The 24,527-nt window shown below is 65.7% G+C and overlaps 6 protein-coding genes across 9 annotated transcripts; 3 read left to right on the top strand and 3 right to left on the bottom strand.

Annotated features, from left to right (window-relative positions):
* The first annotated feature begins 203 nt into the window (after window positions 1-203).
* On the top strand, window positions 204-6,145 carry RHOT2 (ras homolog family member T2). 3 transcript variants are annotated; one of them, XM_012659606.1, is made up of 19 exons: window positions 204-344; window positions 454-512; window positions 616-697; window positions 777-820; window positions 1,762-1,815; window positions 2,314-2,366; window positions 2,436-2,544; window positions 2,702-2,803; window positions 2,918-3,016; window positions 3,138-3,246; window positions 3,330-3,450; window positions 3,835-3,919; window positions 4,006-4,148; window positions 4,229-4,326; window positions 4,399-4,529; window positions 4,631-4,717; window positions 4,838-4,960; window positions 5,049-5,251; window positions 5,514-6,145. In XM_012659606.1, the coding sequence occupies exons 1-19, from the start codon at window positions 308-310 to the stop codon at window positions 5,638-5,640; spliced, it is 1,866 nt and encodes a 621-aa protein (XP_012515060.1). In that variant the 5' UTR covers window positions 204-307; the 3' UTR covers window positions 5,641-6,145. The 3 variants fall into 3 exon arrangements, with proteins under 3 accessions (XP_012515060.1, XP_012515058.1, XP_012515061.1); XM_012659604.1 differs by having other exon boundaries at window positions 260-344; window positions 595-697; XM_012659607.1 differs by having other exon boundaries at window positions 260-344; window positions 595-697; window positions 2,939-3,016.
* A 1,736-nt stretch (window positions 6,146-7,881) lies between these two features.
* RHBDL1 (rhomboid, veinlet-like 1 (Drosophila)) lies at window positions 7,882-10,026 on the top strand. Of its 2 annotated transcripts, XM_012659608.1 has the most exons (8): window positions 7,882-7,920; window positions 8,294-8,455; window positions 8,643-8,867; window positions 8,943-9,091; window positions 9,250-9,362; window positions 9,433-9,533; window positions 9,616-9,676; window positions 9,755-10,026. In XM_012659608.1, the coding sequence occupies exons 1-8, from the start codon at window positions 7,882-7,884 to the stop codon at window positions 10,024-10,026; spliced, it is 1,122 nt and encodes a 373-aa protein (XP_012515062.1). The 2 variants fall into 2 exon arrangements, with proteins under 2 accessions (XP_012515062.1, XP_012515063.1); XM_012659609.1 differs by lacking the exon at window positions 8,643-8,867.
* Window positions 10,027-10,345: 319 nt separating this feature from the next.
* LOC105822569 lies at window positions 10,346-11,642 on the bottom strand. Its single transcript, XM_012659568.1, has 3 exons — window positions 11,518-11,642; window positions 10,811-11,432; window positions 10,346-10,718 (listed from the first exon to the last, which is right to left on the bottom strand). Exons 1-3 carry the CDS (start codon window positions 11,640-11,642, stop codon window positions 10,620-10,622), a joined length of 846 nt encoding a protein of 281 aa, XP_012515022.1. The 3' UTR covers window positions 10,346-10,619.
* Window positions 11,643-11,846: 204 nt separating this feature from the next.
* On the top strand, window positions 11,847-14,283 carry STUB1 (STIP1 homology and U-box containing protein 1, E3 ubiquitin protein ligase). Its single transcript, XM_012659610.1, has 7 exons — window positions 11,847-12,248; window positions 12,670-12,868; window positions 12,957-13,122; window positions 13,324-13,411; window positions 13,520-13,576; window positions 13,662-13,778; window positions 13,862-14,283. The coding sequence occupies exons 1-7, from the start codon at window positions 12,087-12,089 to the stop codon at window positions 13,985-13,987; spliced, it is 915 nt and encodes a 304-aa protein (XP_012515064.1). The 5' UTR covers window positions 11,847-12,086; the 3' UTR covers window positions 13,988-14,283.
* JMJD8 (jumonji domain containing 8) lies at window positions 14,095-15,863 on the bottom strand. Its single transcript, XM_012659570.1, has 9 exons — window positions 15,730-15,863; window positions 15,561-15,650; window positions 15,377-15,425; window positions 15,202-15,298; window positions 15,046-15,114; window positions 14,835-14,954; window positions 14,683-14,750; window positions 14,470-14,604; window positions 14,095-14,390 (listed from the first exon to the last, which is right to left on the bottom strand). Exons 1-9 carry the CDS (start codon window positions 15,861-15,863, stop codon window positions 14,310-14,312), a joined length of 843 nt encoding a protein of 280 aa, XP_012515024.1. The 3' UTR covers window positions 14,095-14,309.
* Window positions 15,864-16,066: 203 nt separating this feature from the next.
* WDR24 (WD repeat domain 24) lies at window positions 16,067-21,360 on the bottom strand. Its single transcript, XM_012659632.1, has 9 exons — window positions 20,091-21,360; window positions 18,938-19,115; window positions 18,116-18,788; window positions 17,500-17,618; window positions 17,302-17,423; window positions 17,112-17,216; window positions 16,685-17,025; window positions 16,371-16,555; window positions 16,067-16,294 (listed from the first exon to the last, which is right to left on the bottom strand). Exons 1-9 carry the CDS (start codon window positions 20,569-20,571, stop codon window positions 16,126-16,128), a joined length of 2,373 nt encoding a protein of 790 aa, XP_012515086.1. The 5' UTR covers window positions 20,572-21,360; the 3' UTR covers window positions 16,067-16,125.
* Window positions 21,361-24,527: the final 3,167 nt, after the last annotated feature.

Consider the following 24,527-nt stretch of genomic DNA (forward strand, 5'->3'; position numbering starts at 1 on the left):
GCCGTTAACTCGTGGGCCCAGCTCAGCCTGCGCCCCACCCCTGAACCTGCCCTCGGTCTCCCGCGGAGGCGCTCCACCTGCCCGGCCCGTCCTGTGCGCACCGAGCCCGCGGTGCCCGGCGCGCCCACGCGGTGGCGCCGCAGCGCAGCCCGGCCCCTCTGGCCCGCCCGGCTCGCTGGTGCGGCTGCGCGGTGGGAACCGGAAGCGCGGAGCGGAGGCCGGAAGTGCGCGCGCGAGGGGACGGGCAGAGGGCGGAGCACCCGGTCCGGGCCAGGTCGGGGTCGCGGTGCGACTCCGGGCGGCAGCCATGAGGCGGGACGTGCGCATCCTGCTGCTGGGCGAGGGTAGGCGCCGGGTCGCGGGGCTCGGGGCTGCGGGGGCCGGGCCGCGGGCCGGTGCGGACGGGGCGCCCTGAGCGTGGCCGTCCCGCGCTGACCGCCCCGCCCCGCGCAGCCCAGGTGGGGAAGACGTCGCTGATCCTGTCGCTGGTGGGCGAGGAGTTCCCCGAGGAGGTGAGAGGCCGGCGCGTCGGAGCGGGGCGCCGGCTGCGCGGGGAGGGACTGCGGGCGCGACGCCGCGGGGTCGCCTGGTCAGCCCTGCCCGGGCCTGTTGCAGGTCCCTCCCCGGGCAGAGGAGATCACCATCCCCGCAGACGTCACCCCGGAGAAGGTGCCCACCCACATCGTGGATTACTCAGGTACCGGGTCCCCCTCCCAGCGGCTCTGCCCAGGAGCCGGCTTTTCAGGCCGGTCTCCAGCGGCGTCTCTTCCATCCAGAAGCTGAGCAGACTGACGAGGAGCTCAAGGACGAGATCCACAAGGTTCGGGTCGTTGTGGGCTCAGGAAGGGGTGCTGGGCACGGGGGCTCAGCTCTCCACCCCTGGGAACTGGCCGCAGCCTCTGCCTAATCCGCTTCGCTCTCTGAGGAATTGGATTAAGGTGCTCGATGCGTTCGCGGCCCTGGTAATTCTGCTGTGACCTCTCGGCACCAAGGGTTGTCTTGTCAAGGCTCCCACGACGTACCCTGCTGGGAGCAGGGGCTGGTACAGCACCTTAGTGGGGAGAAGGCAGCGTCCCTGCGGGCTGTTTGTCCGTCTCGCCCACGTGGCCGGCCATCGTTTGCTCTTCCTGTGTGCTCTGGGGAGCAGCCTCCCCCCTTGCTGCGTACCTTAGTCCACTGCCCAGCCTCCCGGCTGTGGTGGGTGCTGTCGTGTCCAGGGCTCACATGTGGCCAGGTTACATGTGCCAGCCACCTGTAGTCTCTACTGTGTCCTGGGGGCAGCACCAGGCAGGGGTACAGGCCTTAGCCTCCCAGAGGCAGCCCCAGACCCCTGCCACCGTCACGCCAGCTGCTCGTAATGAGACGGGAGTGCAGGGCCAAGGTCAGGGTGGATCTCCTTTTACTGCTTGCTCTCCTCCAGGGTGCTGTGTTCTGGGTGTGACTGTGTCTGTCCTGAGTTCTCCAGGGGACTTGCTGGCCGGGGCTGTGATGCTGGGTGTCTGGCGTCTCTGCATTGGGGTGGGCGGGGAAGGGGCTTGTCTGAGGCTCCAGCAGCCAGCTGCCATCCCCAGTATGACAGCAGAGAGTGTCTGCCCTGTGAACACTGGGCAGGGGGCAGGTTCTAGAGAAGGGTGGGCTCCCAGGCCTAGGAGCTGCGCCCTGTGCTACCTGTGAGTGCCTGAGAGGGTGTCGAGTTGGCCTGCGCCGTCCTTGGTGAGCAGGCAGCCTCTCGTCTCCCCGCGCCTCCCACTGTCCCTGCAGGCAAACGTGGTGTGTGTGGTGTACGATGTCTCCGAGGAGGCCACAATTGAGAAGGTAAGCTGCTGGCACCCGCTCGGTTAGCACCCTGTCCTCGATGCAGACTCCAGTAGCAGGACAGGGTGGCCAAGGTGGACCTTCACCCAACACTGTGAACGGCCGGCCCCATGTATAACAAGTGTTTTGGGGACCCTCACCTGGAGCTGCTGGCTGCTCCCCCAGAGAGCCTCACACCCGAGTGCCCACCCCCACAGCCTGGGATTGCTGCCATTCTGAACCGTGTGGCAAGCCCTCTTCCCTATCCAGTCCCAGAACAAACGCCCCGGCAAGTGACTGCAGGCCTGTATTGGGCTACCCTGGGCTGCAGCTGCTAGGGTCAGGCGTACAAGGTCGCACCTGCATCTGCTTTCTCCCCCGGCCTCATACCCAGTGGCTGAGACTTGGGCCTTTAGTTGGCCTCAACCTTCGCTTCTGCTCTCTTTGAGCCGTGTGAGCCGGTTGGAAGCTGTGGGCCAGGTGGGCAGCCTCACTTCACAGCTGGGCTTTGCCTTTCAGATCCGAACCAAGTGGATCCCGCTGGTGAATGGGGGGACCGAGAAGGGGCCCAGGTAATGAGCAGGACCTGGGGGGCGCCCCGCTGGCTCTGCCTCCCTGGTGACCATGACCCCCTCTCCCAGGGTGCCCATCATCCTGGTGGGTAACAAGTCAGACCTGCGGCCGGGGAGCTCTGTGGAAGCCGTGCTTCCCATCATGAACCAGTTCCCCGAGATCGAGACCTGCGTAGAGGTGAGTGGGCAGGGCGTGGTCCCAGCTGACGCAAGGCGATTAGGACGGGAACTCAGTGTTGAGGCCCTGGAGCAGGCACCTGTGTGGGTGTCCGGGGGCCCTGACCCCTGCCCTGTCTTCCTTGGGTGTGTCCCTGACCCTGTCCGATCTTCCCTAGTGTTCAGCCAAGAACCTGAGGAACATCTCAGAACTGTTCTACTATGCCCAGAAGGCTGTCCTGCACCCCACAGCTCCCCTGTATGACCCTGAGGCCAAGCAGGTGGGCCTCGGCTCCCCAGGGCCCCATGGGGGGTGTTGGGCCGAGAGGGCAAACAGGCGGAACTAAAGGGTGGGACAGGGGCTGCCTGGGGCCACTGAGCCGCTATCCCCACAGCTGAGGCCCGCGTGCATCCAGGCCCTCACACGCATCTTCAGACTCTCAGATCAGGACCTGGACCAGGCGCTCAGTGACAAGGAGCTCAATGCCTTCCAGGTGTGGCCCCACGCCCGCCCCAAGGTGCCCGCTCCTGCCCAGGCCTCTGCCACTGTTCGTGGTCAGACCTGCAGTTTCAGGGTAGGTGGCCAACTCAGCCACTTTAATCTCTTGGAGGCAGAAAGCCTGTTTTGGGCACCCGCTGGCCCCACAGGCGCTGGAGGACGTGAAGATGGTGGTGCGCAAGAACGTGGCGGGCGGCGTGCAGGGCGATCGGCTGACCCTGGACGGTGAGGCCAGGCCCCCACAGGTCCCTGGGTGTTGGGCAGTGGCCGGCCGTGCCTGGGGCTACCCCTGTTCTGTCTCGGCACAGGCTTCCTCTTCCTGAACACCCTCTTCATCCAGCGTGGCCGGCATGAGACCACGTGGACTATCTTGCGGCGCTTCGGCTACAGTGACACTCTTGAGTTGACGGCCGACTACCTTTACCCGCCGTGAGTGGCGAGCGGGGTTGGGGCTCACCAGCCCTGGGTGTAGGGGGTCCCCCCTTCCCCCTCAGCAGGCGCATCAGGGGCTGTGCCCTGCAGCACAGGCCGTGGCTCTGCCCTGAGACCTGCGCCTCTGCGGGGCCTGCTGCTGCAGGCAGGCAGGCTGGGACTTGTCGCCCGGGGACCTGGGAACCTCAGCCCTCTGACGTACTGGGGCAGGTGGCCGCTCTCCTTCCCTGGCCCCGTCTGCAGGGTCGGGGTACAGGAGCCTCCGGGCTCTGTAGGGAGGGTTTGGCTGCTGAGATGGGGCCCTCAGGGTGTCAGCCAGATGTGTCAAGCCTGGTGGCACAGGGTCCCCTGCGAACCAGACGGGCTATTGTGTCCCTGCAGGCTCCACGTGCCCCCTGGCTGCAGCACCGAGCTCAACCACCTGGGCCACCAGTTTGTGCAGAGGGTGTTTGAGAAGCACGACCAGGTGAGAGCCTGTGGCTGTGTGCGCCTCACTGCTATCCTCCTGCCGCCACGGCTCTGGCTCACGTCACCACGGCCCCCTCCCTGCAGGACTGTGATGGCGCCCTGTCACCTGCGGAGCTGCAGAGCCTCTTCAGTGTGTTCCCAGCTACTCCCTGGGGCCCTGAGCTCCTGGGCACGGTCTGCACCGAGGCCGGCTGGCTGCCGCTACACGGATACCTTTGCCAGTGGACGTGAGTGCAGCCTGCGCCATGCCCGCCTGCGGCACTGCTGCCCCTCCCCACCGTAACGCTGCGCCTTCCTCCTCCCCCAGGCTGCTGACCTACCTGGATGTCCAGCGCTGCCTCGGGCACCTTGGCTACCTGGGCTACCCCACCCTCTGCGAGGATTCCCAGGCCCAGGCCATCACAGGTGGGCGCCCATCCTCGCCAGGCCCTGGGCCTAGAGCTTGGCAGCCACCCTAAGCTATGCCCATCCTCACAGTCACCCGAGAGAAGAGGCTGGACCAGGAGAAGGGGCAGACACAGCGCAGCGTCCTCATGTGCAAGGTGGTGGGCGCCCGAGGAGTGGGCAAGTCTGCCTTCCTGCGCGCCTTCCTTGGCCACGGCCTGGGGGTGAGTGTGCACGAGGCCCTGCGCCCCATCTGCTGGCTGCAGGGGCAGGGCCATCTCGGTGCACTGGGGCCACTGAGCATCGGGGTCTCCTCCCTCCTCAGCGCCAGGACGCCAGGGAGTCCCCTGCGGAGCCCCCTACCTACGCCATCAACACCGTGCAGGTCAACGGGCAGGAGAAGTACCTGATCGTGAGTGCTGACCCTGGGGACACCCCCTCGTCCATCCCGTACCTGGTGGAGCTATTTCAGTGCAGCCCCTGGGGGACCCAGCCCCTGGGGACCCTTCCCTGAGGCCACCGTCTGTCCCAGCTGTGTGAGGTGGGCGCAGACAGCCTGCTAGACGCCTCCCTGGATGCTACCTGTGACGTTGCCTGCCTAATGTTTGACGGCAGGGACCCAGAGTCCTTTTCATACTGCACCAGCATCTACAAGGTGAGGCCTGGCCTGTGCACCTGCCGGGGGCTCTGCCCGCCGTGCCTTGATGCCCTGGGGCTGCGCCTCACACTGCGCTCCCCCATAGCGCCACTACATGGACGGGCAGACGCCTTGCCTCTTCCTCTGCTCCAAAGCCGACCTGCCCACAGGCGCCACAGTGCGCGGCCTGTCACCAGCAGAGTTCTGCCGCAGGCACCGGCTGCCCGCCCCCGTCCCATTCTCCTGCGCTGGCCCGGACGAGCCCAGTACTGCCATCTTTACCCGGCTCGCCACCATGGCCGCCTTCCCGTGCGTACCCGGCGCCATAGTCCCAGGAAGAGGGTGGCCTGTCCTGCCCCAGGGCCTTGGGGCAGCTGTGGTGGGGCTGGGGCAGGGGCAGGGTTGCCGGGTGGGGCTCTGCGCTCCACGGAGAGCCTGTGCCTGGGTGTGCCTGTCCCACAGCCTGGTCCCTGCTGGCTGCCCCTGTGCTCTGGGAGACCTGACTGACTGGGACACGGTTGAGGGTGGGCCCGTGCTTGGGGCTGCTGCAGACAGCACCTCTCTCTTGCAGACACTTGGCCCGAGCAGAGCTGCGTCCCTCCTCCTTCTGGCTCCGGGGGATCCTGGGGCTCGTCGGGGCTGCTGTGGCCGCGGTGCTCAGCTTCTCGCTCTACAGGGTCCTGGTGAAGAGTCGATGAGGCCCCTGGGACCCCGAGCCCTCCCTGACCTGCGGGGCTCCCTGCGGACAGCATGGCTGTGGGGTGTGGGCTCCCAGCCCAGCAGTCTGACCTCGGGCCCCAGGTGCTGCCGTAGGGCCGCCGCTCAGGGAGCTCCCTTCTCTCCAACCCTCAGCTTCTGACTCACTCTGCCCCTGGGCAGGGCCCTCCAGCCTGCGGCGCGGCGCCCTGGCTTCTGCCTGGGCCCGAGGTGGCCGTGGCAGGTGTGTGGCAGGATCCCCGCGTGCCGCCACACCGCAGGCACTGTGCTCCTTTGTGGGCTTTGTGTGTGTTGGGCTGGGAGACACAGGCGACCCCAGACCCAGGATTCTCAGGGCTCCACCTCTTTCCTGGTCCTGGGTGGCCGGTGGCTGTGAAGGGGCTGGAATGCAGAGCTTGGGCCGAGGTGGGGACTGGGCTCCCCCACCCTTCCATTAGATCTGGAGCCTTCCCACGGTTGTACCCATGGTGGAAGACACAAGGTTGGGTTTTCTAATTAAACTTCACTTGTGTCTTTTCTATCTCTTGGCTCCCAGTCTCTGAAAACAGCTTTTCTTGAACCAACCTAGAACACATCTTGTGTCTTGGTGTGGGCTGGATATGTCACACCTCCCCTGGGTCCCTGGGTCACCATCCCATGGCCTCAGGCCAATGTGTTGAGTGCGTCTGGAAGGTCCAGCTGTGCCAGATGTGGCCCAGGGGACTCCTGTCCATGCAGGCCAAGCAGTCTGGGTGAGGCCCGCTGCAGACCATACCTTCTCTGGATGTGCCTGGTGACTGCCCCCCTCCCCGGCCCTGTGTGGCTCCCAGCTCCGCCCACTCCCCAAAGCATCCAGTCAGCCTGGCTGAGCTGTGCCAAGAACCTGGGTTTCTGAGTGTGACCAAGTGCGTTGCATGTCCTGCCCCTGAGCAGGGCTGGCCGTAGAGCCCTGGCCTGAAGGAAGCGGGCAGCCCTCAGATGAGGGAGGGACCAACTTGGGGATGGGCCCAGACATGTGCTTCCTGGGGCCCAGAGCCAAGAAAGCCGCACGGCATGGTCTCTCCCCAGGGCCACCTAGACAGGCATCCACAGACCTGCGTGCTGGGGCCAGGGACCTCCCCCAGGTCCCGCAGTGCTGCCTGCCCTGCAGGGACGCTGAAGTCCCAGCACCATCCCCACAACCTGGCCCAGCAGCGGGTTCTGTTCTCAGCCTGCTCTGGGGCAGGGCAGGATGCTATTCCGAGCCTCCGGCACCCCCCTGAGGCCCAGCTGCGGAGTGCTGGCTCCGTTGCAGAGATGCAACGGCAGGGGCAGGGTTTTGAGCAGGGTTTTGAGCGGCCCTTGGAGGCTTTCCATGGTTACGTGTTGCGTCTCTGTCACCTTCATTGTTGGAGGGTGTGCCCACCTTTCCCAGGGACAGGTCCCCTCCCTTATCCCAGCTACAGCCCTGCCCACTGGGGGTGCTGCTCTGCTGCCCTGGGGCTGTCTGAACACCCCTTGTGCCAGCCCTGGCGCCTCCCTGGGCCTAGAGGCCTCTGACAGCTCCTGCAGCTGAGTGGGGCCTCCAGCCCCAGCCCAGGGTGTCAAGATGTGGGTTGCTCTTGGTCATCTGAGCTGGGGCAGCTACAGGAGGGTCTTCCCACCTTGCCAAGTGGCCTTGGTGCCCGGTGAGGCTTCCCTGTTGCAACACTGGGAGGGGGTGTGTCTGCCGCAGGTGGGTGCATCAGGGAGCTCCCAGCCCGAGGCAGACACACAGATGAACTGCAAGGATTGTGGTGGGGTAATCAGGGAGGGCTTCCCCAAGGAGGTGACATCCTTACAAGGCCTGAGCCTGGGAAGCCTGTGAAGGAGTGCAAAAGGTCTTGCATGGGTGGGGATTCAGGTGCCGCCACTTGACTCAGTTTTCCAGCTGCTGCCTGGGAGGGAGGCGGACGGTGCCCGCGATGCGCAGGAGCTGAGCCTGAGCGGGGGTGGGGGATGGGCGCTGGTCGGCGGAGGCCGCTCCTGCCCAGGGTGTGTGTCCAGAGGCGGTCTGGCCGGCGCGTCCGCGTGCAGGGTGCGCGCGTGTCCCGGCCGCGCGAGGCAGCGTATGCGCTGGGGGCGGGCAGGCAGCTCTGACGCGGCCTGAGCGCGGCGCGGCACCGAGCGGGAGCGGGTCGGCTGGGGCGGAGCGGAGCCGTCCGCAGAGCAGCCCCTCCCGGCCGCGGCCGCTGACCCCGGCCCCCCGGCCTGGCCCTGGCTCTATGGACAGGAGCTCCCTGCTGCAGCTCATCCAGGAGCAGGTATGTAGCGGGTGTTTGGGGAGCCGGTACCACCCTGGATGCTGCCGTCCTGCGGCGGGGCTGAGCTCGTGGGGGACCCAGCTCCCAGAGAGCCTCGCTTGGCACACCCCAGCCCCTCCCTACACGACCTTGAGCCCCATGTCTGAGACCCCAGCAGAGGGCTGGCTGGACCGGGCCCCTGGAGGGAGGGGCAGAGGGAGGGTGGTTCTCGGACCTTGGCCCTCCCCTCGCAGGGTGGGAAGGAGGTGGGAATTGCTAGGAAGCTGGAGGACCGGGACCCCAGGAGCCTGCTGCTCCCAGCCGGCCTGGCCCAGTCCTGTGGTCCGGGGGTCGGCCCGCCCTCAGGCCTTGGCTGGCAGCTCCCCCACTCCAGCAGCTGGACCCCGAGAACACAGGCTTCATCGGCGCAGACACCTTCGCTGGTCTGGTGCACAGCCATGAGCTGCCCCTGGACCCGGCCAAGCTGGACATGCTGGTGGCCCTGGCCCAGAGCAACGAGCGGGGCCAGGTCTGCTACCAGGAGCTGGTGGACCTGGTCAGTGCCACGATGGGTGGGCAGCAGGGGCAGGGCCTGGGTGGACCCAGTGCTCTGGCCAGAGGGGTGTGGGCAGGTGGCCCCTCTCCCATTGGGGAGGGCTTGTGGATGTGGGAGCTGGGCAGGCCACACAGCCAGGGTGCCATGGGAGAGAATCCGTGGCCCACTCTCTGGCCCCTGCCCCTAGATCAGCAGCAAGCGCTCCAGCAGCTTCAAGCGGGCCATTGCTAATGGACAGCGGGCGCTGCCCCGGGACGGGCTGCTGGACGAGCCGGGCCTGGGTGTCTACAAGCGGTTTGTGCGCTATGTAGCCTACGAGATCCTGCCCTGTGAGGTGGACCGCCGCTGGTACTTCTACCGCCACCGCAGCTGCCCGCCCCCTGTGTTCATGGCCTCTGTCACCCTTGCCCAGGTGGGACCACCCACCTGCTGCCCTGGGAGCCTCCTGCGTCCCTGGCCCTGACCAGCCCTAACGCTGTGTCCCCAGATCATCGTGTTTCTGTGCTATGGGGCCCGCCTCAACAAGTGGGTGCTGCAGACCTACCACCCTGAGTACATGAAGAGCCCCCTCGTGTACCACCCTGGGCACCGCGCCCGGGCCTGGCGTTTCCTCACCTACATGTTCATGCACGTCGGGTGAGTGGGGCTGCTGGCTTGGCCAGGCCAGCCCACCCTGACACCCCACCCGTTACATCAGAGAGGCTCAGCCCAAGGGACAGGCAGCAACTTGAGACAAGGGCTGGGGGCGGGCAGACAGCTGACCCCACCCTGGTGCCTGTCCCCCATGTGGCCAGGCTGGAGCAGCTGGGGTTCAATGCCCTCCTGCAGCTGATGATCGGGGTGCCCCTGGAGATGGTGCACGGCCTGCTCCGCATCAGCCTGCTCTACCTGGCGGGCGTGCTGGCAGGTGAGGCAGGCGCGCGCCCCCTGCCCGCCTCACTGGCTGGCCCTGCCCTCACCGCCCCCCCCACCCACAGGCTCCCTGACGGTCTCCATCACCGACATGCGGGCCCCCGTGGTGGGCGGCTCCGGCGGAGTGTACGCTCTGTGCTCTGCACACCTGGCCAACGTTGTCATGGTAACGGGGCTGCCCAGCGGCGGGTGTGGGGAGGGGCCCCCCTGGCGTGCCTCATGGCCTCTCTGTCTGCACCCCCCATCAGAACTGGGCTGGCATGAGGTGTCCCTACAAGCTGCTGAGAATGGTGCTGGCCTTGGTGTGCAGTGAGTAGGGGCTGGGTAGGGTTGGGGGCCCCTCCACCTGCAGCTAGGGCACCTCCCACCTGCCGCATCCTTCCGCAGTGAGCTCCGAGGTGGGCCGGGCCGTGTGGCTGCGCTTCTCCCCACCGCTGCCTGCCTCAGGCCCGCAGCCCAGCTTCATGGCACACCTGGCGGGCGCGGTGGTGGGTGTCAGCATGGGCCTGACCATCCTGCGCAGCTACGAGGAGCGCCTGCAGGACCAGTGTGGCTGGTGGGTGGTGCTGCTGGCCTACGGCACCTTCCTGCTCTTCGCCGTCTTCTGGAACATCTTCGCCTACGACCTGCTGGGTGCCCACATCCCCCCGCCGCCCTGACCCGCTCCCCTGGGCCGGGCTTGTGCACGTGGGGGGCCGGCCACCAGGCGGGCGTTCGTGTCTGCCTCCGTGGATGGACATCTCAGGGCTGCCGCTCCCACAGGGCAGGTGGCCCCTATGGCCCGCTGAGTTGAGGCCAAGGCTCGCTCCAGCCCTGGCTGCCCCTCCCAGGCCTAGTGGGAGGGCGGCTGGGCCAGGGCTGGGTGGGTGGCCGCAGAGGAGTCCGTGTACCACACCCCCCCAGCCCCACCCCCAGGACTTGCAGTCTGAGCCTTTTTCGAAAATGAATAAATATTTTACACAGCACCAGGTGGCTGTCCCGGGGCTCTGGAGGCTTGTCTGGCCCCCCAACACCTGCTGAACATAAGGGACCCTTCCCCACCACGATGAAGGCCTGGGTTTTCTTCCCCCTTGCACTTCTGCCCCTGGAGTGAGGCATGGGAGCCAGGGGCAAGAGGGAGGGCTGTGGGCCTGCGAGTCAGGGTGAGTTCGGCAAACTTGGCCAGCTTCCTGTTCAGTCAGCCTGCGTGGCAGGGGAATGGCCTGGGTCCTGGGCTGCTTGGCTGGCCTTGTGTCTTCGTGAGTGGTCAGGGCTAAGGTTGGGTAGCAGGTCTGGACACAGATTCTGCCCTATGGCCCAGGTCCACAGCGCTGTTTCCACAGGTGAGGGGTCTACGGTCCTGAGGCACTGGCTAGGGAGAGCACAGGCGTCGAGTCCAGAGATGCCAGCCACGGTCCTGCCTGGGGTTCGGGATGCCCTCCCTGCCCACCGCAGTCCGCTCACCTCGGCCCAGAGCCGCGGCTCGCTCTTGCACCTGGCCCAGGTACAGCAGGTAGTGCTTGAGGGTGCTCTGCGGGCCGGCAGGCTAGGCACTGCGGCCGCCTCCGGAGCTGGCCGCCAGCACCGCTGGGGCAGAGAAGCAGCAGCACTCAGGCCCGACGGTGTGGGGACGGGGTCTTGCAGACTTGCGCCAGGCTGCCCAAGACCTCGTGGCTCCTGCTCCGAGTGACGTTCCTGTCCCAGAGCGCACCGCGCAGACACGGCCCCACTCACCGGAGGCCGTGGCGGGGCCCGCACGCGGAGAACGCGCAGCTGCATGACCGCGGCCCGCACGTCTGGCAGGAGGCGGAAGGCGGCGGCCGAGCGCAGTTCCGCCAGCTCCAGAGGGCGTTGGCGGCCCCCAGCTGCTGTAGACGCGGCCGGAAGCGCCCCCTCTGCCAGCGGACAGGTCAGGGGGTCCCTGGAGGACCCCGCCCCCGTGAGGTCCCGCCCCGCAGGACGCCCCGCCCCGTGAGGCCCCGCCCCGCTGAACGCCCCGCCCCGCGGCTTCCCCGCCAGCAGCCGCTGCCGCGGCCCTCGAGTCACGTGCTTCTCCGCTCGGGCCCCCGATGGCCGCAGCCGTTGCCTGCCGAGACCTGGGGAAGGGCGGTGACGGGAGTCCGGGCCGCGGGGCGCCCGCCATACCGATCCCCTCATCCCCTTCCGCCTACCAACGTCCAGGGCTTCCAGCCGCCCCTGGGGGCGCGCGCGCCCGTAGCACGTCTCCGTGGTGCTCCAGGATGGCGGCCCGGCGGCCGGGGTCCTCGCAGCCCCACAGCCCGCCGGCAGCCGCCATCTTCATGTGGGGGCGGAGCCTCTGCGGGCGGGGCGGGGCCGGCTGCGAGGGGCGGGGTCTCTGTGGCCGGGGCGGGGCCGGCTGCGAGGGGAGGGCTTGAGCGTCCCTGGGACGGGGGCGGGGCCGCCGGCGGCCCACGCAGGCTTGCGGGGAGCCCACCCGGGAAGGGTCTAGCGGGGCAGGCCGGGCCTTCGGGAGGCGCTCCTCCCGCCCGCCAACGTACCCGCCTCTCGCGGCTCGTCGGACGTACGCGCGACCCCGCCGCCCTCACGTGTCTATCGCGCCGGCCCCGCCCCGCGCGGCCGGAAGTTCCGGTGGCGGATTGCTGGACCGGGCCCGAGCGGATCGCGGGCTTGGGCTGCGGGGCTCGGGCTCGGGCTGCGGGCGCAGGGCGAGCCGGGCGCGGAGCCCGGGAGCGGAGCCCAGGCCGTGCCGCGCGGCGCCATGAAGGGCAAGGAGGAGAAGGAGGGCGGCGCGCGCATGGGCGCCGGCGGCGGCGGCAGCCCCGAGAAGAGCCCGAGCGCGCAGGAGCTCAAGGAGCAGGGCAACCGGCTCTTCGTGGGCCGCAAGTACCCGGAGGCGGCGGCCTGCTATGGCCGCGCCATCGTGAGTGCGCCGCGGCGGGGGGTCGGAGTCGGCGCCGGGGGAGGGAGCGGGACGCGGGCTTCAGGCCCGGACTCTCGAACCTGCTGGCTGGAGAACTGTGCCCCGCAGTGAGGCTGGCTGGGTTGGAGGACAGGGACTCCTGCCCCTCGAGGACCCCAGGCCCAAAGCCGCGGCTCTCTACAGGTTAGAGAAACTTTACAAGACCAGTTGGAGCCAAGAGGGTGGACTCAGCCAGGACTCCACTTTCTGCGGATCCTTGGGCCCCGGGGCTTTGACAACTGAGAAACCTAGTTTCTTGATTTCCAGCCCGGGGCCCCAAAGCTGGGACAGGACCTGGGACATCGGGGTGTCAGCTTTTTGGGACAGAGGGGGCTGGGTGAGCCCGCAGCCTCATGCTGGCTGGCCTGGCCTCGGTCCCCAGACCCGGAATCCCCTGGTGGCGGTGTATTACACCAACCGGGCCCTGTGCTACCTGAAGATGCAGCAGCACGAGCAAGCGCTGGCCGACTGCCGCCGCGCCCTGGAGCTGGACGGGCAGTCTGTGAAGGCGCACTTCTTCCTGGGGCAGTGCCAGCTGGAGATGGAGAGCTATGACGAGGCTATCGCCAATCTGCAGCGAGGTGGGCCACCGTGCTGTCTGGCTGCAGGGTGCCTGGGACTAGGTGGGTGTACAGGCCAGAGGGTGACCTGAAACCTCCATTCCCACAGCCTACAGCCTGGCCAAGGAGCAGCGGCTCAACTTTGGGGATGACATCCCCAGTGCACTGCGGATTGCTAAGAAGAAGCGCTGGAACAGCATCGAGGAGCGGCGCATCCACCAGGAGAGTGAGCTGCACTCCTACCTCACGCGGCTCATCGCAGCGGAGCGTGAGAGGTGGGCCCCTCCCCCTACCAGGCCACCCCGTCTCCCATTAACTCTGAGTCACCAACTACCAATACAAGTGTTTATTGAAAGCCAACGCTGGCAAGCAGGAAATCAAGGGGGAGGAGACTTGAACATCTGCCCTGAGGTTGGGGTGGGGTCTGACGGCTCCTTGCTAGGTCTGCCTTTGACTAGTTTCTGCTCAACCCCCAGGGAGCTGGAGGAGTGTCAGCGGAACCACGAGGGTGACGAGGATGAAGGCCATGTCCGGGCTCAGCAGGCCTGCATCGAGGCCAAGCATGTAAGGTGCCCTGGCTCACGCAGGGGTCTGTGGGTACGCGCGCACGTGACGTGAGGTGCCTGTGGGGGAGGGACGTCTAGTCCAAGCGCAGTGCTGGATTCTCTGCAGGACAAATACATGGCGGACATGGATGAGCTCTTCTCGCAGGTGGACGAGAAGAGAAAGGTGAGTGTTCCCTGAAGTCCGGGTAGCAGGTGCTGGAGCAGTGTCTCCTTCCTGGTCCTTGACCCTACGCCCCTATATGGCACAGAAACGAGACATCCCTGATTACCTGTGTGGTAAGATCAGCTTCGAGCTGATGCGGGAGCCATGCATCACACCCAGTGGCATCACCTACGACCGCAAGGACATTGAGGAGCACCTGCAGGTGAGGACCCACAGACCATCGGGCACAGGGCCAGCAGCGTGGCCCTTGGGCCCACTAAGTGTTCTCTGACCTTGTTACCACAGCGTGTGGGCCACTTTGACCCTGTGACCCGGAGCCCCCTGACCCAGGAACAGCTCATCCCCAACCTGGCCATGAAGGAGGTCATTGACGCATTCATCTCTGAGAACGGCTGGGTGGAGGACTACTGAACCCCCCACAGCCCCCCACTGCACCTTGCCTGGGGTCCTGGCCCGGGAGGGCCCTGGGGCAGAAGCCCCCAGCCCCTGTACATAGTTTGTGTCCCTGGGCCTGCACCCCCATCAGTTCTGCTGTTGGGCTCTGGACTGCTCCCCTCTCAGCATAGCTCTTGCTGGGCCACAAGCCTCCCCTGTCCCCCGTCTGGGCTGGAAAACAGGTGAGGGTGGCTTGGGCTCAGGCCACTGCTGCTACCACCGTCTCTGTAATAAAATCTGTGAGCACTAGGTGGGCATGTGCTGGCGTGTGACATGTCCTGCCTGCAGCTGGCTCTGGCTAGCCAAGGAAGGTAGAGATGAAGACGCTGGTGTCTAGGTTGAGTGTGGCATGCCACCAGCGGTCAGGGAAGTACAGCACCTGGAACAGGAGGGGTACAGCACAGGGATTAGCTGGGGGCCCTTTGGCCTGGCCCGGCCCTCTCCTGCCAGCCACTGACCTCACCAGCCCGGACGGTACACTCCAGGGGCCGTGCATGCGGTGCCAGAGCTGAGTATGTGTCCTGGAGCCAGGCCAGCGTGGTCTTGTTGGGGTGGAACTCGGGTGTCTTCTCAGGTGGGTAGAGGAACCAGCGCTGGGGGCAGGAATGGCAAAGTCACTCTTGTGTGTTGTGGTCAGTGAGTCCCAAGCCTCAACCCCACCCTGTGCTGACCTTGCGGCCGTAGATCACCTCTGAATACCCAGGTCCGTGCCAGTGGAAGGGTACCCCAGAGCCAGCTCCTGTGGGATCAGTTATAAGCAGCTGGTGACCAAACCTCATCTGTGCCCACCTTCCAGCACCCTCTCATTCCCAGGAGCACCCACCTGCGATTCCAAAGCTGTAAGCAGGAGTGGTATCCAGCAGACCAAACGGGGGTGGGGAATAGTGCCGAAACAGTGATGCCCATTCAGTGAAGTTGTTGTCCCCGAAAAAATACAGGGTGTCTGCCGGCAGAGAAGACAGAGGGAGCAGGGATCCTGGCACCTGGGGACTCTTAAGTGTCCCCAACCCCACTGCCACCCAGGTCTGGCTCACCGTTGCCCAGGGAGGTGGGGTCCTGGGGGTGCAGCAGCTGCTCCACGTACTCCTGGAAGGGCAGGTCCACTGCCGGAAAAAGGGCGGTCAGGACTGGCTGGTCCTGCCTCCAGGATGCCAGCAAGCAGGCGGGTGCCACGGGGTGCAGCAGCTCACCTTTCCGGTAGGAGTAGGTGTTGGCAGTGCTCAGCCGAACCACTCTCTCCCCAAAGGAGGCCAACAGCCTTTCGCGGGAGCACAGGGCCCGGAACTTCTGTGGGGGTGGGGAGAAGACTCAGTTGCCAGGCACGGGGGAGTTGCCGGGACAAGCGCGCGGACGCGCAGCGCTCACCGAGTTGTCTGTGAGCCCCTGCAGGATGACGGGCCTGAGGAAGGCGTAGCTGCAAGGGAAGAGCAGAGTCGCGGCCGGCTCCGAGCCGCGCCCGCGGTCGGGGGCAGTCGGGCCGGTAAACAAGGCGTGGCCCGGCGCTCAGGGCGAGCGAGCTCCGGGCACGGGGGCGGCAGGGCGCACGTACTGCTGCACGAACTCGGCGTAGGTGAGGTCGGCCCGGCGCTCCACCGTGCAGTGCTCTTCCTCCGCCGCCGCCGCCGGCCCGCCCCGCCGCCTGCGGGCACAGCCGGGTCAGCGCCGCCCGCCCCCCGCGCCGCCTCCCGCCGCCCGGCCCGGCCGCCCGGCGCGCTCACCACCCCCCGTCGCCCGCCGGCCCGGGCCGAGCCGGAGCCACCAGCGCCCAGAGCGCCAGCAGCAGCAGCAGCGGCTCCGACGCCATGAGCCCGCCGCCGCGCTGCACGCCGGGAGCCCGCCCGCCGCCCGCCATGGCCGCTCGCCCGGTCGTTGTGACAACGGCCGGCGCCGCGCCGGCCCCGGAAGCGGCCTCCGAGGCCCGCCCCCGGGGAGCACTTCCGGGAGGCGCCGCGCGGCCCGCACCGACGGCTGCCATTGGCCGCCGGTCGCCGTGGCGACACCGCCGCCCGCCCCGCCCGCACGGCGCGACCGACGACAGGCGCGCGACAGCGGCTCCCACTCCTTTTATTGGGCTCACAAGCTGCAGGCCCCGCGCGCGGGCGGGCGGCGGCGGCTCAGGAGTACTCGCAGAGGTGGCCGCAGCCGGCCGGGCAGTGGGAGCTGCCCTCCAGCCACTTCATGATGTGCTGCAGGTGGCCGCCGTGACTGCAGCCCTGGCACCACACGAACAGACCCTTGACCACGTGGTGGCAGACGGCACACATGCTGGCGCAGCGGTGGCACCTGCGGGCAGGAGGGGGCCTCAGCGAGGGGCTCCTGGGCCGCCGGCAGGCCCCCGCGCCGCCCCCCACGGCCGCACCTGTCGCAGACCCAGCCGCGGCTGCTCATGGGCCGCTTGCAGTGGCTGCAGTTGACGTGCAGGGTGGTGGAGGCCTGGTTGAGGCAGCTGATGGCTCTGCTGGTGCTCAGCTTGACCACCTCGTTGGACACGTTCCAGAGGCGGAAGCGCTGCAGCAGGTCAATGTAGGACGTGTACCAGTGCTCCTGCGGGGGGGCGGGGCGGAGGTCAGGGTGGCCCAGCGCAGTGCGGGCGGCGCCTGGAAGGGCCGGCTCGGCCGCAGGGCTGCCCTGTGGCAGCAGCTGTTCGAGGCCCTCCCGCGCCCGGTCACGCACCTGGGTCTGTTCGTCGATGTCCTTGCGCACACGTTCACCCAGCACGATGAGCACGGACACCGCCATCTGGACATCGCCCTGCTCCGCGTAGAAGCGCAGCATGTCGCGCACCAGCACGCTGAAGAAGTCAGGCGGCAGGCGACTGTCATACAGCGCATGTGAGACAGACAGGAGCGAGAAGGAGGAGTCCATGGGCGCCAAGGAGGTGGCGTCTGCCTCGCTGCCGCTCACGTGTGGTGAGTCCGCCTTGTCCTGCAGGTGCTCGGGCCCAGGCGGCGTGTCCACGATCTCGTGGCGCAGCGGGAAGGCCTCCTGCGGCAACACGTACTCGGGCTCCTCGGCTGGGAGGCAGCGGCCGGGCGAGGGGGTTCTGAGCCTCCGTCCTCATCTGCGCCTCCTCCCCAGCCCGCCCCGAGCCCCCACTCACGGTGCGCGTGCTCTGGGTCCAGCAGGTACAGCTCGTCCTCCTCGCCCTCCGCGTCGCCCAGCAGGTAGTCGGTGGGCACATCGCTGCCCTCGGTTTCCTCGTTATCTGCCCAGCGGGGAGGGCGCTCAGGGGCAGTGTGCTGGGGGATGCCCAGCCCCTCCCGTCGGCGTCCTGCCCAGCCTCCACCTACCCTCGTTGGTGATGAGCGTGGCCGAGGAGTCCAGCAGAGCGGTGTCGCTCCGCGCGTCGCCTTTGCCGCGGTCCAGCCGGGTCTCGCTGCCCAGCCCTGGGGCCATATCTTTCAGGTTGAAACTGGGGGCAGGGAGCGCCCATGAGTGGGTGGGCTCCAGCAGCCCCACCCTCCGGGGAGCGCCACCCCAGCACCCACCTGTTCATGAGCGGCAGGCCACAGGAGCTGCCCTTGCCCACACTGTGGTTGAGGTTGGCAGAGGGCACCAGCCCAGGGCTGCAGTAGATGATCCGCAGCATGGTCCATGTCTGGGCCACCTGGGGACAGGCACCAGTCACTTGCGGGGGTCCTAGGCACCCAGCACCCCAGGCAGGACCCCCTCTGGCTGGAGAGAATCACAAACCCCCAGCATCTAGCTGCCCAGGAGACCAAGGTCCTGGCCCTCCCCCAGTGGGGAAGCTGAGGCCCGTGGGAAAGACAAAAAACCAGTCTGCATCCTACAGCAGTTCAGAAGGAAACAGAATTGGGAGGCAGACAGTGGAAATGAGCCTGGGGACCAGTGGGGCAACAAGAGACTGGGGCACAGAGGAGAGCTCACACCTCCCTGCGGGGCAGAGTAGAGGGCTTGAGCTGCATGACTCTCCCGGCCTCTGCCCCACCAGAGAACAGCCCTCACCCTCGTCCTGTGTGATCTTGGCACCTTCAGCTACTGGGGTGAGGGCTTGGGGGCGGTCGGGTGGGTACAGTGTTGGAGGAGCCAGCCCCTGCCCTGAGGCCATGGCTCCTCGGCCCCCTTCGACCCAGCCCCTCCTACCTGGTTGCGACCAAGCTCCCGAGCCACCTTTGCATTGTGGTCACAGAGCTCGGCCAATGGCCGGCCAGTCAGAGCATAACGCTCAGCGGTGTCCACAAACCAGCCCATGCCGCCACCACCAGGCTCCATCTCAAAGACGCTGAGGGCGCTGGAGGCCAGGCCTGCAAAGGGCTCAGCGGGGTCCAGCTTACGCTTGAAGAACATGGGGTGGCGCCGGTCGCCGGGGTAGGGCTTGCGCCCTGATTCGGCAGCCACTAGGCTCTCCTTGGCAGCGAAGGCGAGGTCCCCGAAGAGGCCGTAGCAGAGTCCCTCCGGGTTGGCACGCTCAACAGGCTGGCTGGCGTCTCGGAACAGATGCTGGCACAGTGAGCTGTCCTTAGAGCCGGACAGCAGGAAGGAGGGGTCATGGGGGTGGCGCCAGGCGATGCCTGTTGTGACGTCTCGGTGCTCCTCAAACATGGCAGCTGGCACGAAGGGCCGGCGTACATCCCACACGTAGATGTTGTGGTCCACCATCATGGAGCACGTGGCCAGATGGTGGCGGCACTCAGGCCGCCACTTGACTCTGGCCACTGAGGCGATGGTCTGCACGCAGTGCATCTCCTTGGCACGGTGTGTGGTCATGTCCCAGACCTTCACCATCTTGTCTCGCCCTCCTGTGGCCAGCCAGCCCCTGTGGGAGGGCCCCACCCATGCCCTCAGTGACCTGTCCTAGGGGAGAGGGGGTCCCCCAGCCCTGCCGCTCCCCACTCTCTGTCTCACGGGTCTTGAGGCAGTGAGAGCTTTTCCTGAGCCCTGCTGCCTGCCCCCATGTCCCCACACCTGTCCTCGGGGTGCCAGTCACAGCAGAAGACAGGCCCGTTGTGGGCTGTGAACATCCTCTCACACCGGTCGGGGCGCCGGATGTCCCAGAGCTGCACGTTGCCGTTCTCGAAGGTGGAGGCGAAAGTGAAGTAGTCCCGGATGCTGAACTGGACATCCCGCACGCTCTCAGACTGGCCTGTGGACAGGTGTCAGGGGAGGGAGAGGCAAGGGGGCTTGTCCCCAGGGCAGGGCCCGAGGAGTGGCTGTGGGATGGTGTCACACACCCTCTACCAGGAGGCCCAGAGGGTAGAGTGGACTGCCCAGCACAGACAGGGGCAAGGAGTTGCCGCACAGAGCGGCCCTAAGACCCTGGCTGGGAAGCAGGATTCCTGGTGTCTTTTTCTTTTCATTACTGAGACGGGATCTGCTGTCGCCTGGGCTGGCATACAGTGGAGTGATCACAGCTCACTGCAGCCTCAAACTCCCAGGCTCAAGTAACCCTCCTGCCTCAGCCTCCCAAGTAGCTGGGACTACAAGCACACGCCACTACACCCAGCTAACTTTTTAAATTTATTGTAGAGATGGGGGTCTCACTGTATTGCCCAGGCTGGCCTCGTGCAATCCTCCCACCTCGGGCTCCCAACTGGGATTACAGGCCATCACCCCCTGCCGCCGGGTGGTTTTTAACACAAACTCCTGGGCTTCAATCGTCCCTGGATTCTGTACCCTACATCAGTCCTTGGGCAAAGTTACGGCCCCCAGGGAAAGGACCCTGGGGGGACTAGACAGTGTACCCCACCTCTGCCTCCCTGAGCTGAGAACCCTGGAAGTCCTGGCAGACTTGAGGTGGCCTGGAGCTCTGCAGTGAGGGAAAGGGAGGTAGCGCAACGAGCCCTCTGCTCAGCCACTGGGTCGGCTGTGAGAAAGCTGGGGCTCTGCCCTCCCCTCCCACACCCAGCCTCAGTTCCTGCTGGTCCTGCCACCTGCCTCCCCATCGTGACACCTCATCCAGGGCTGCCCCCACCTCCTTATCCACCCCACCTCCTTCAGGAAGCCCTCTAGGAGTGCATCTGAGGGCCTCTGATGTATGGAGCACTTCTCAGCCTGCCTGGACAGACTGGACACCAGCAGAGATGCCCACCTGCCCCAACCTGCCTCAGGGGGGCCTCACCTGAGAAGGTGCTCACAGAATCCTTTCTGCGGAGGTCAAAGCACTTCATGAAGCCGTCCTGGGAGCCGCTGAGAAGCACGTGGGCCTCGGTGGGGTGGAAACAGACTTTGTTCACCGTGCGCTTGTGCTCTGTGAACAGTTGGTCCTGCTTGTTGCGGGATGGCCGGCCCAGGTTCCACGTAACCACCACACCGTTGGTGGCTGCTGTGGCCAGCAGGTTCTCATCCATCTGGTGCCAGACCACGTCGGCACAGCTCAGGTTAAGTGAGGGTTTGCGGCCCACACGCAGATTCAGCTTCTCCACGAACTGCTCCTCCTCGATGGAGTAGATCTTGAAGATGCTGCGGCCCGCCACGACCACTTGGGCTGCATCACGGCACACGCTGATGGCATTGGCCGGAGCATCCAGGTGGCAGTGCATGGTGCGGCCTGTCAGTGTGCTGCCACCCAGGGCCGTGGTCACCCGGGACATCTTCTCCATGGCTGCACGGGTGATGGGGACAGGAGGTCAGTACAGTGGGCTGGCCTGGTCAGCCTGGGTGGGTGGTCAGTTCAGAACTTTCATCGAGGTGGGGTCCCCCAGAACTTCCTGGGCCTGGGCCGCTCAGGCTTGGTGAGCCAGTCCAGGGCAGTCCATCAGGCAACCTGTCTGACAGGCAAGCTCAAACCCACTGGAATCTGTCAGTGCAGCCTGTCACCCCAGCTGGCGGTCAGAAGGCTCAGCATCAGTGTTGAGGTTGGCCAGTCCCATGTCTGACTTCCATGTCTTCCACGTCTGACCCTAAGTGGTCAGTCCCGGCCAGGGCACCCCTCCATCCCCCTCAGCAGTCAGATCTGGGCACTGAGCCTTCCTCAGTCAATCCCAGCAGGGAAGCGAGGGGACTCCCGCTGTCCACACGGTCAGCCCTGGGGCCTCCGAGGGCGGCGGGGCTCCGAGAAGGAACAAGAGAGGGGAGAGGGACAGAGGGGCCCAGACGACTCAGGCAATAGAGGCGCGAGGGGCACAGAGAGCCCTCGAGGACCGAGCTGGTTAGGGAGCTTGAGGTGTGTGGGGGGGCCGGAGGCAGGACAGAAGCCGGCGACACGGAATACGGGGTTCCTGGGAGCGGCGCAGAGGTTCCAGTGGCGCGAGGGCGCGGACGCTGCGGCACCGGGACCAGAGGGCCGAGGAAGCCTTTCTCTCCGCGGAACCCAGTCAGCCACCAAAGGTGCACGGCGGTCCGGAATCTCCGCGCCGGAAGCGGCCTGTCTTTCCCGCCCCTCGCCGGAAGTGGTCCGTCTCCTGCCCGCCCCTCGCCGGAAGCGAATGCGGACTCGCCGGTACCACGGGGGTTCCGGGTCAGGCAGCTGCGCTAGGGGAGGCCGCGGGGAAATGGTGTAGGGCTGGGGTAGACAGGCTGCCCGGGCTCCCTCATTCCTCCTCGGTGGTTTTCTTGTGTGTGGCTTAAAAAAAAATTTTTTTTAAGAGAGGGGTCCCATTGTGTAGCCCAGGCTGATCTGGAACTCCTGGGCTTAGCGATCCTCCTGCCTCAGCCTCCCCGGTAGCTGTGACTACAGGCACGCGGCACCGCGCCCGGCTGTTTGTTTTTCAGTCTCAGTACTTTAATACTAGAGCTTATTCCACCCCCCAGGCCCGTCAGCAAGTCTGGTCGACCTTAAACAAGTTCCAACTGCCTCAGTCTCCACTTCCTTCCTTGCTCCTGGTCGTCAGGAGCAGCCTCCTAGCTGCTGTCCTGGGTCCATCAGTCTCCTCTGATCTGAATCCCGCCCAGAAGCTCGGTGCCACTCTTCTGCCTAAGGCTTCCCATAGCTCCCCACTGCACTGTGCATAAATCCCAAACACCTGGCCTCTGCCTCACCCCACACACACTGCTCCAGCCACACTCTTCCTCTTGCTGTGTCTCAGCCCCCACAGCTCGCCTCTCTTTCCCAGCCCACCAAGCTCTTTCCTGCCTCATGGACACTGCGTGCGCTGTGCTTTCTCTCCTTTCTGGAACGGTCTCCTCACCCTTCCCGGGGCAGCTTAAATGCCATCTCCACAGAGGCCTTCCTTGGCCACCAACCCTAACGTGGTTTCTCCATCCCTGTGGCCTTCACACCACTTGTCACAAGCTGTTCCTTTGTTTCCTGGCTGTCTGTCACACACGAGTGTGAATTCCATCAGAGCAGGGGTGCATTTCTCTTGGTCCCAATTGAACTTCCAGTCCCTGACACACCCATCCCATCAGTGGTCCTCTCTCTGCCTCCTTTTCTCTCCTGGGTGTGGGTGCGCTGTGTGACCTTTTAGGACATCCTCGTCCCTCTCTTAGCCTGTTAGCCTGTGCATAAAACGGGCCTCATTTCTGCCTTTCTGGAAGGATGGGCTAGATCCTAGATATTTTGGAGGGAATATTATGTGCAGTGACATTAGCATCATTTCTCCCCCTTTAAGCAATGAGAGGTTAGAAGCCTTCTGCGTTGGTCACTGCTGAGTGACAGTCTGGCACAGTGGCACTAGCCTCTCCGTGTTTGTTGAAAGAATAAATCTGATGAGGTGAGAGGTACAGGAGGATTCCAGAGACCTGGGCTGCCCAGGGCAAATACGCCCTCCTGAGCCATGGTCTGATAACCTAAAAACAACTCAGACGCATGTTTTTACAACTTTTTTAATATATATTTTTATAAACAGGTCACGTGATAAAATAGCACAAGAAACACTTACCAAATATAAGGTTATATCTTCCGCATATACAGGAGAATGAGGTCGTTATGTACAATAACAAAATGATTTTAGGGGTTGGTTGGTTTTGTTTGTTTTCCTCTCTCCCCTTAATTTTTCCTCCTTCGTTGGAAATATCACAGCTTCAGTTGCATTAATACTTTGGGCAAATGGACAGCTGCCCCCTCCCCACTATGGGGCTGTGGGGAGGAGGGGCTGAAACTGGCTCCCGACCATTTCAGCCCTGGAGCCTCCTCAGGCCACTCCAGGGGCAGGGAAATCTTTGGGCTGTTGAAGTGTTTCTCTGCTTCAACAGCGTCTCTCTCTCTCTCTCTCTCTCTCACTCACTCTTGCTCTCTTCCTCTCTCACTCTCTGGCTCTCTGGAAACTGGTTACTCTCTTCCAACCAGATAGGGGGTGTCCCAAGATTGGGTGTGGGCGCTGTATCTCCTGGGGCTCAAGGTTGGGAGGGAAAGGGGTCCCAGCCCCCTCCTCAGCAATTGCCAAGATGTGCCAGCATCCCCCAGGACTTCAATGTCTTGGGACCGGACAGAACACGGTCAGAGCCTATTTGGGCAGGCAGAAGTTTGGGAAGCTGGGGAGGGGTGATGTGGGGGCAGGCTAGAAAGGAGCCCTCCCTCCTCGGGGTGTCTAGGGTGTGCTGGCCACTGGACGATTGGAGTTGCTGGTCAGTGCTGACCCTGACCCTTGGCTGGGCCCACTTCTGCAGATTCCACCTGAGGAGACCTGCCCAGGGCGAAGTGTGTGCTGAGGCCTGAGCCCAGGCAGTTGCAGGGGCTGCGGTGTGGGGTTGGCCCAGGCTTTCCCCAAGGCCTGACTGTCCCAAGGGTGGCTCCAGCTTGAGGGCTCTCAAGGTGCCTGTACCACCCCTGGGTTGAAGTAGACTGGAGCCAGCTGGGCTAATGCTGACTTTTCCCAGGTAATCTTGAGCCAGCCTGCCCCTGTCCCAACCCACCCCTGTCCCAGCCTGGCCAGGGCCCAAGGACCTGTCAGACGGGCAGGGAAGGGGCCAGACAGGGGACTGCCCACACAGCGGCAGGAAGCAGAAGCCGCTTGGGTCGGGCTGGCATGGGGTGGGGGGTGCGGGTGGGACCTGGGCTCCTCGGCGGGCCATGGCTTTGGCGGTGGCCTCGTTCCCCTCACACCCCTCAGAGGGCTCCAGGCGCGGTGCAGTGGAGGATGCGGGAAGCCCTTGGGGCTCTTCCGGGCCCTGCGTCCGGGGGGACCCAGCCCCCCTTGATCCCCCTGGGCCCTGCCCGGGATGGGGGGAAAGTGGCGAGACAGAGCGGGCTGTGGCGGGGAAGGCGGAAAGGGCGGCTGTCTGGAGAGCTCGAGGCGCCCCCAAGAACCGAGCCCCACCCCCGCGGGCGGGCGAGTGATGGCGGCGGCTGTAGCGTGGCGGAGGGCGGCGTGCAGTGCGGGCACGAGGGGCATGCACTGGGTCCCCGAGTGTGCGTGCGTGCGTGGGGCTGCCCCCAGCCCCCTGTCCGGGCGGGGCCGGGGGAAGCAGAGGGCGCGGGGCGGGGCGCGGGGCGGGGCTTCCTCGGCTCGCCCCGCCTCCCGCGCTGGGCCGGGGCCGCGGGGGCAGAGCGGGGCCCGAGGAGCGGGCTCCGCGGCGCCCCGCGCCCCGCCCAGAGCGTGGCCGAGTTCCCGCGACCGGGGCGGGGAGCCCCGCGCTACTCGATGACGAGGCAGCGGGGCAGGTGCTGCGAGAAGTA

The sequence above is a fragment of the Propithecus coquereli genome, unplaced genomic scaffold (assembly GCF_000956105.1).
Source record: "Propithecus coquereli isolate 6110/MARCELLA unplaced genomic scaffold, Pcoq_1.0 Scaffold621, whole genome shotgun sequence".
NCBI lineage: Eukaryota > Metazoa > Chordata > Mammalia > Primates > Indriidae > Propithecus > Propithecus coquereli.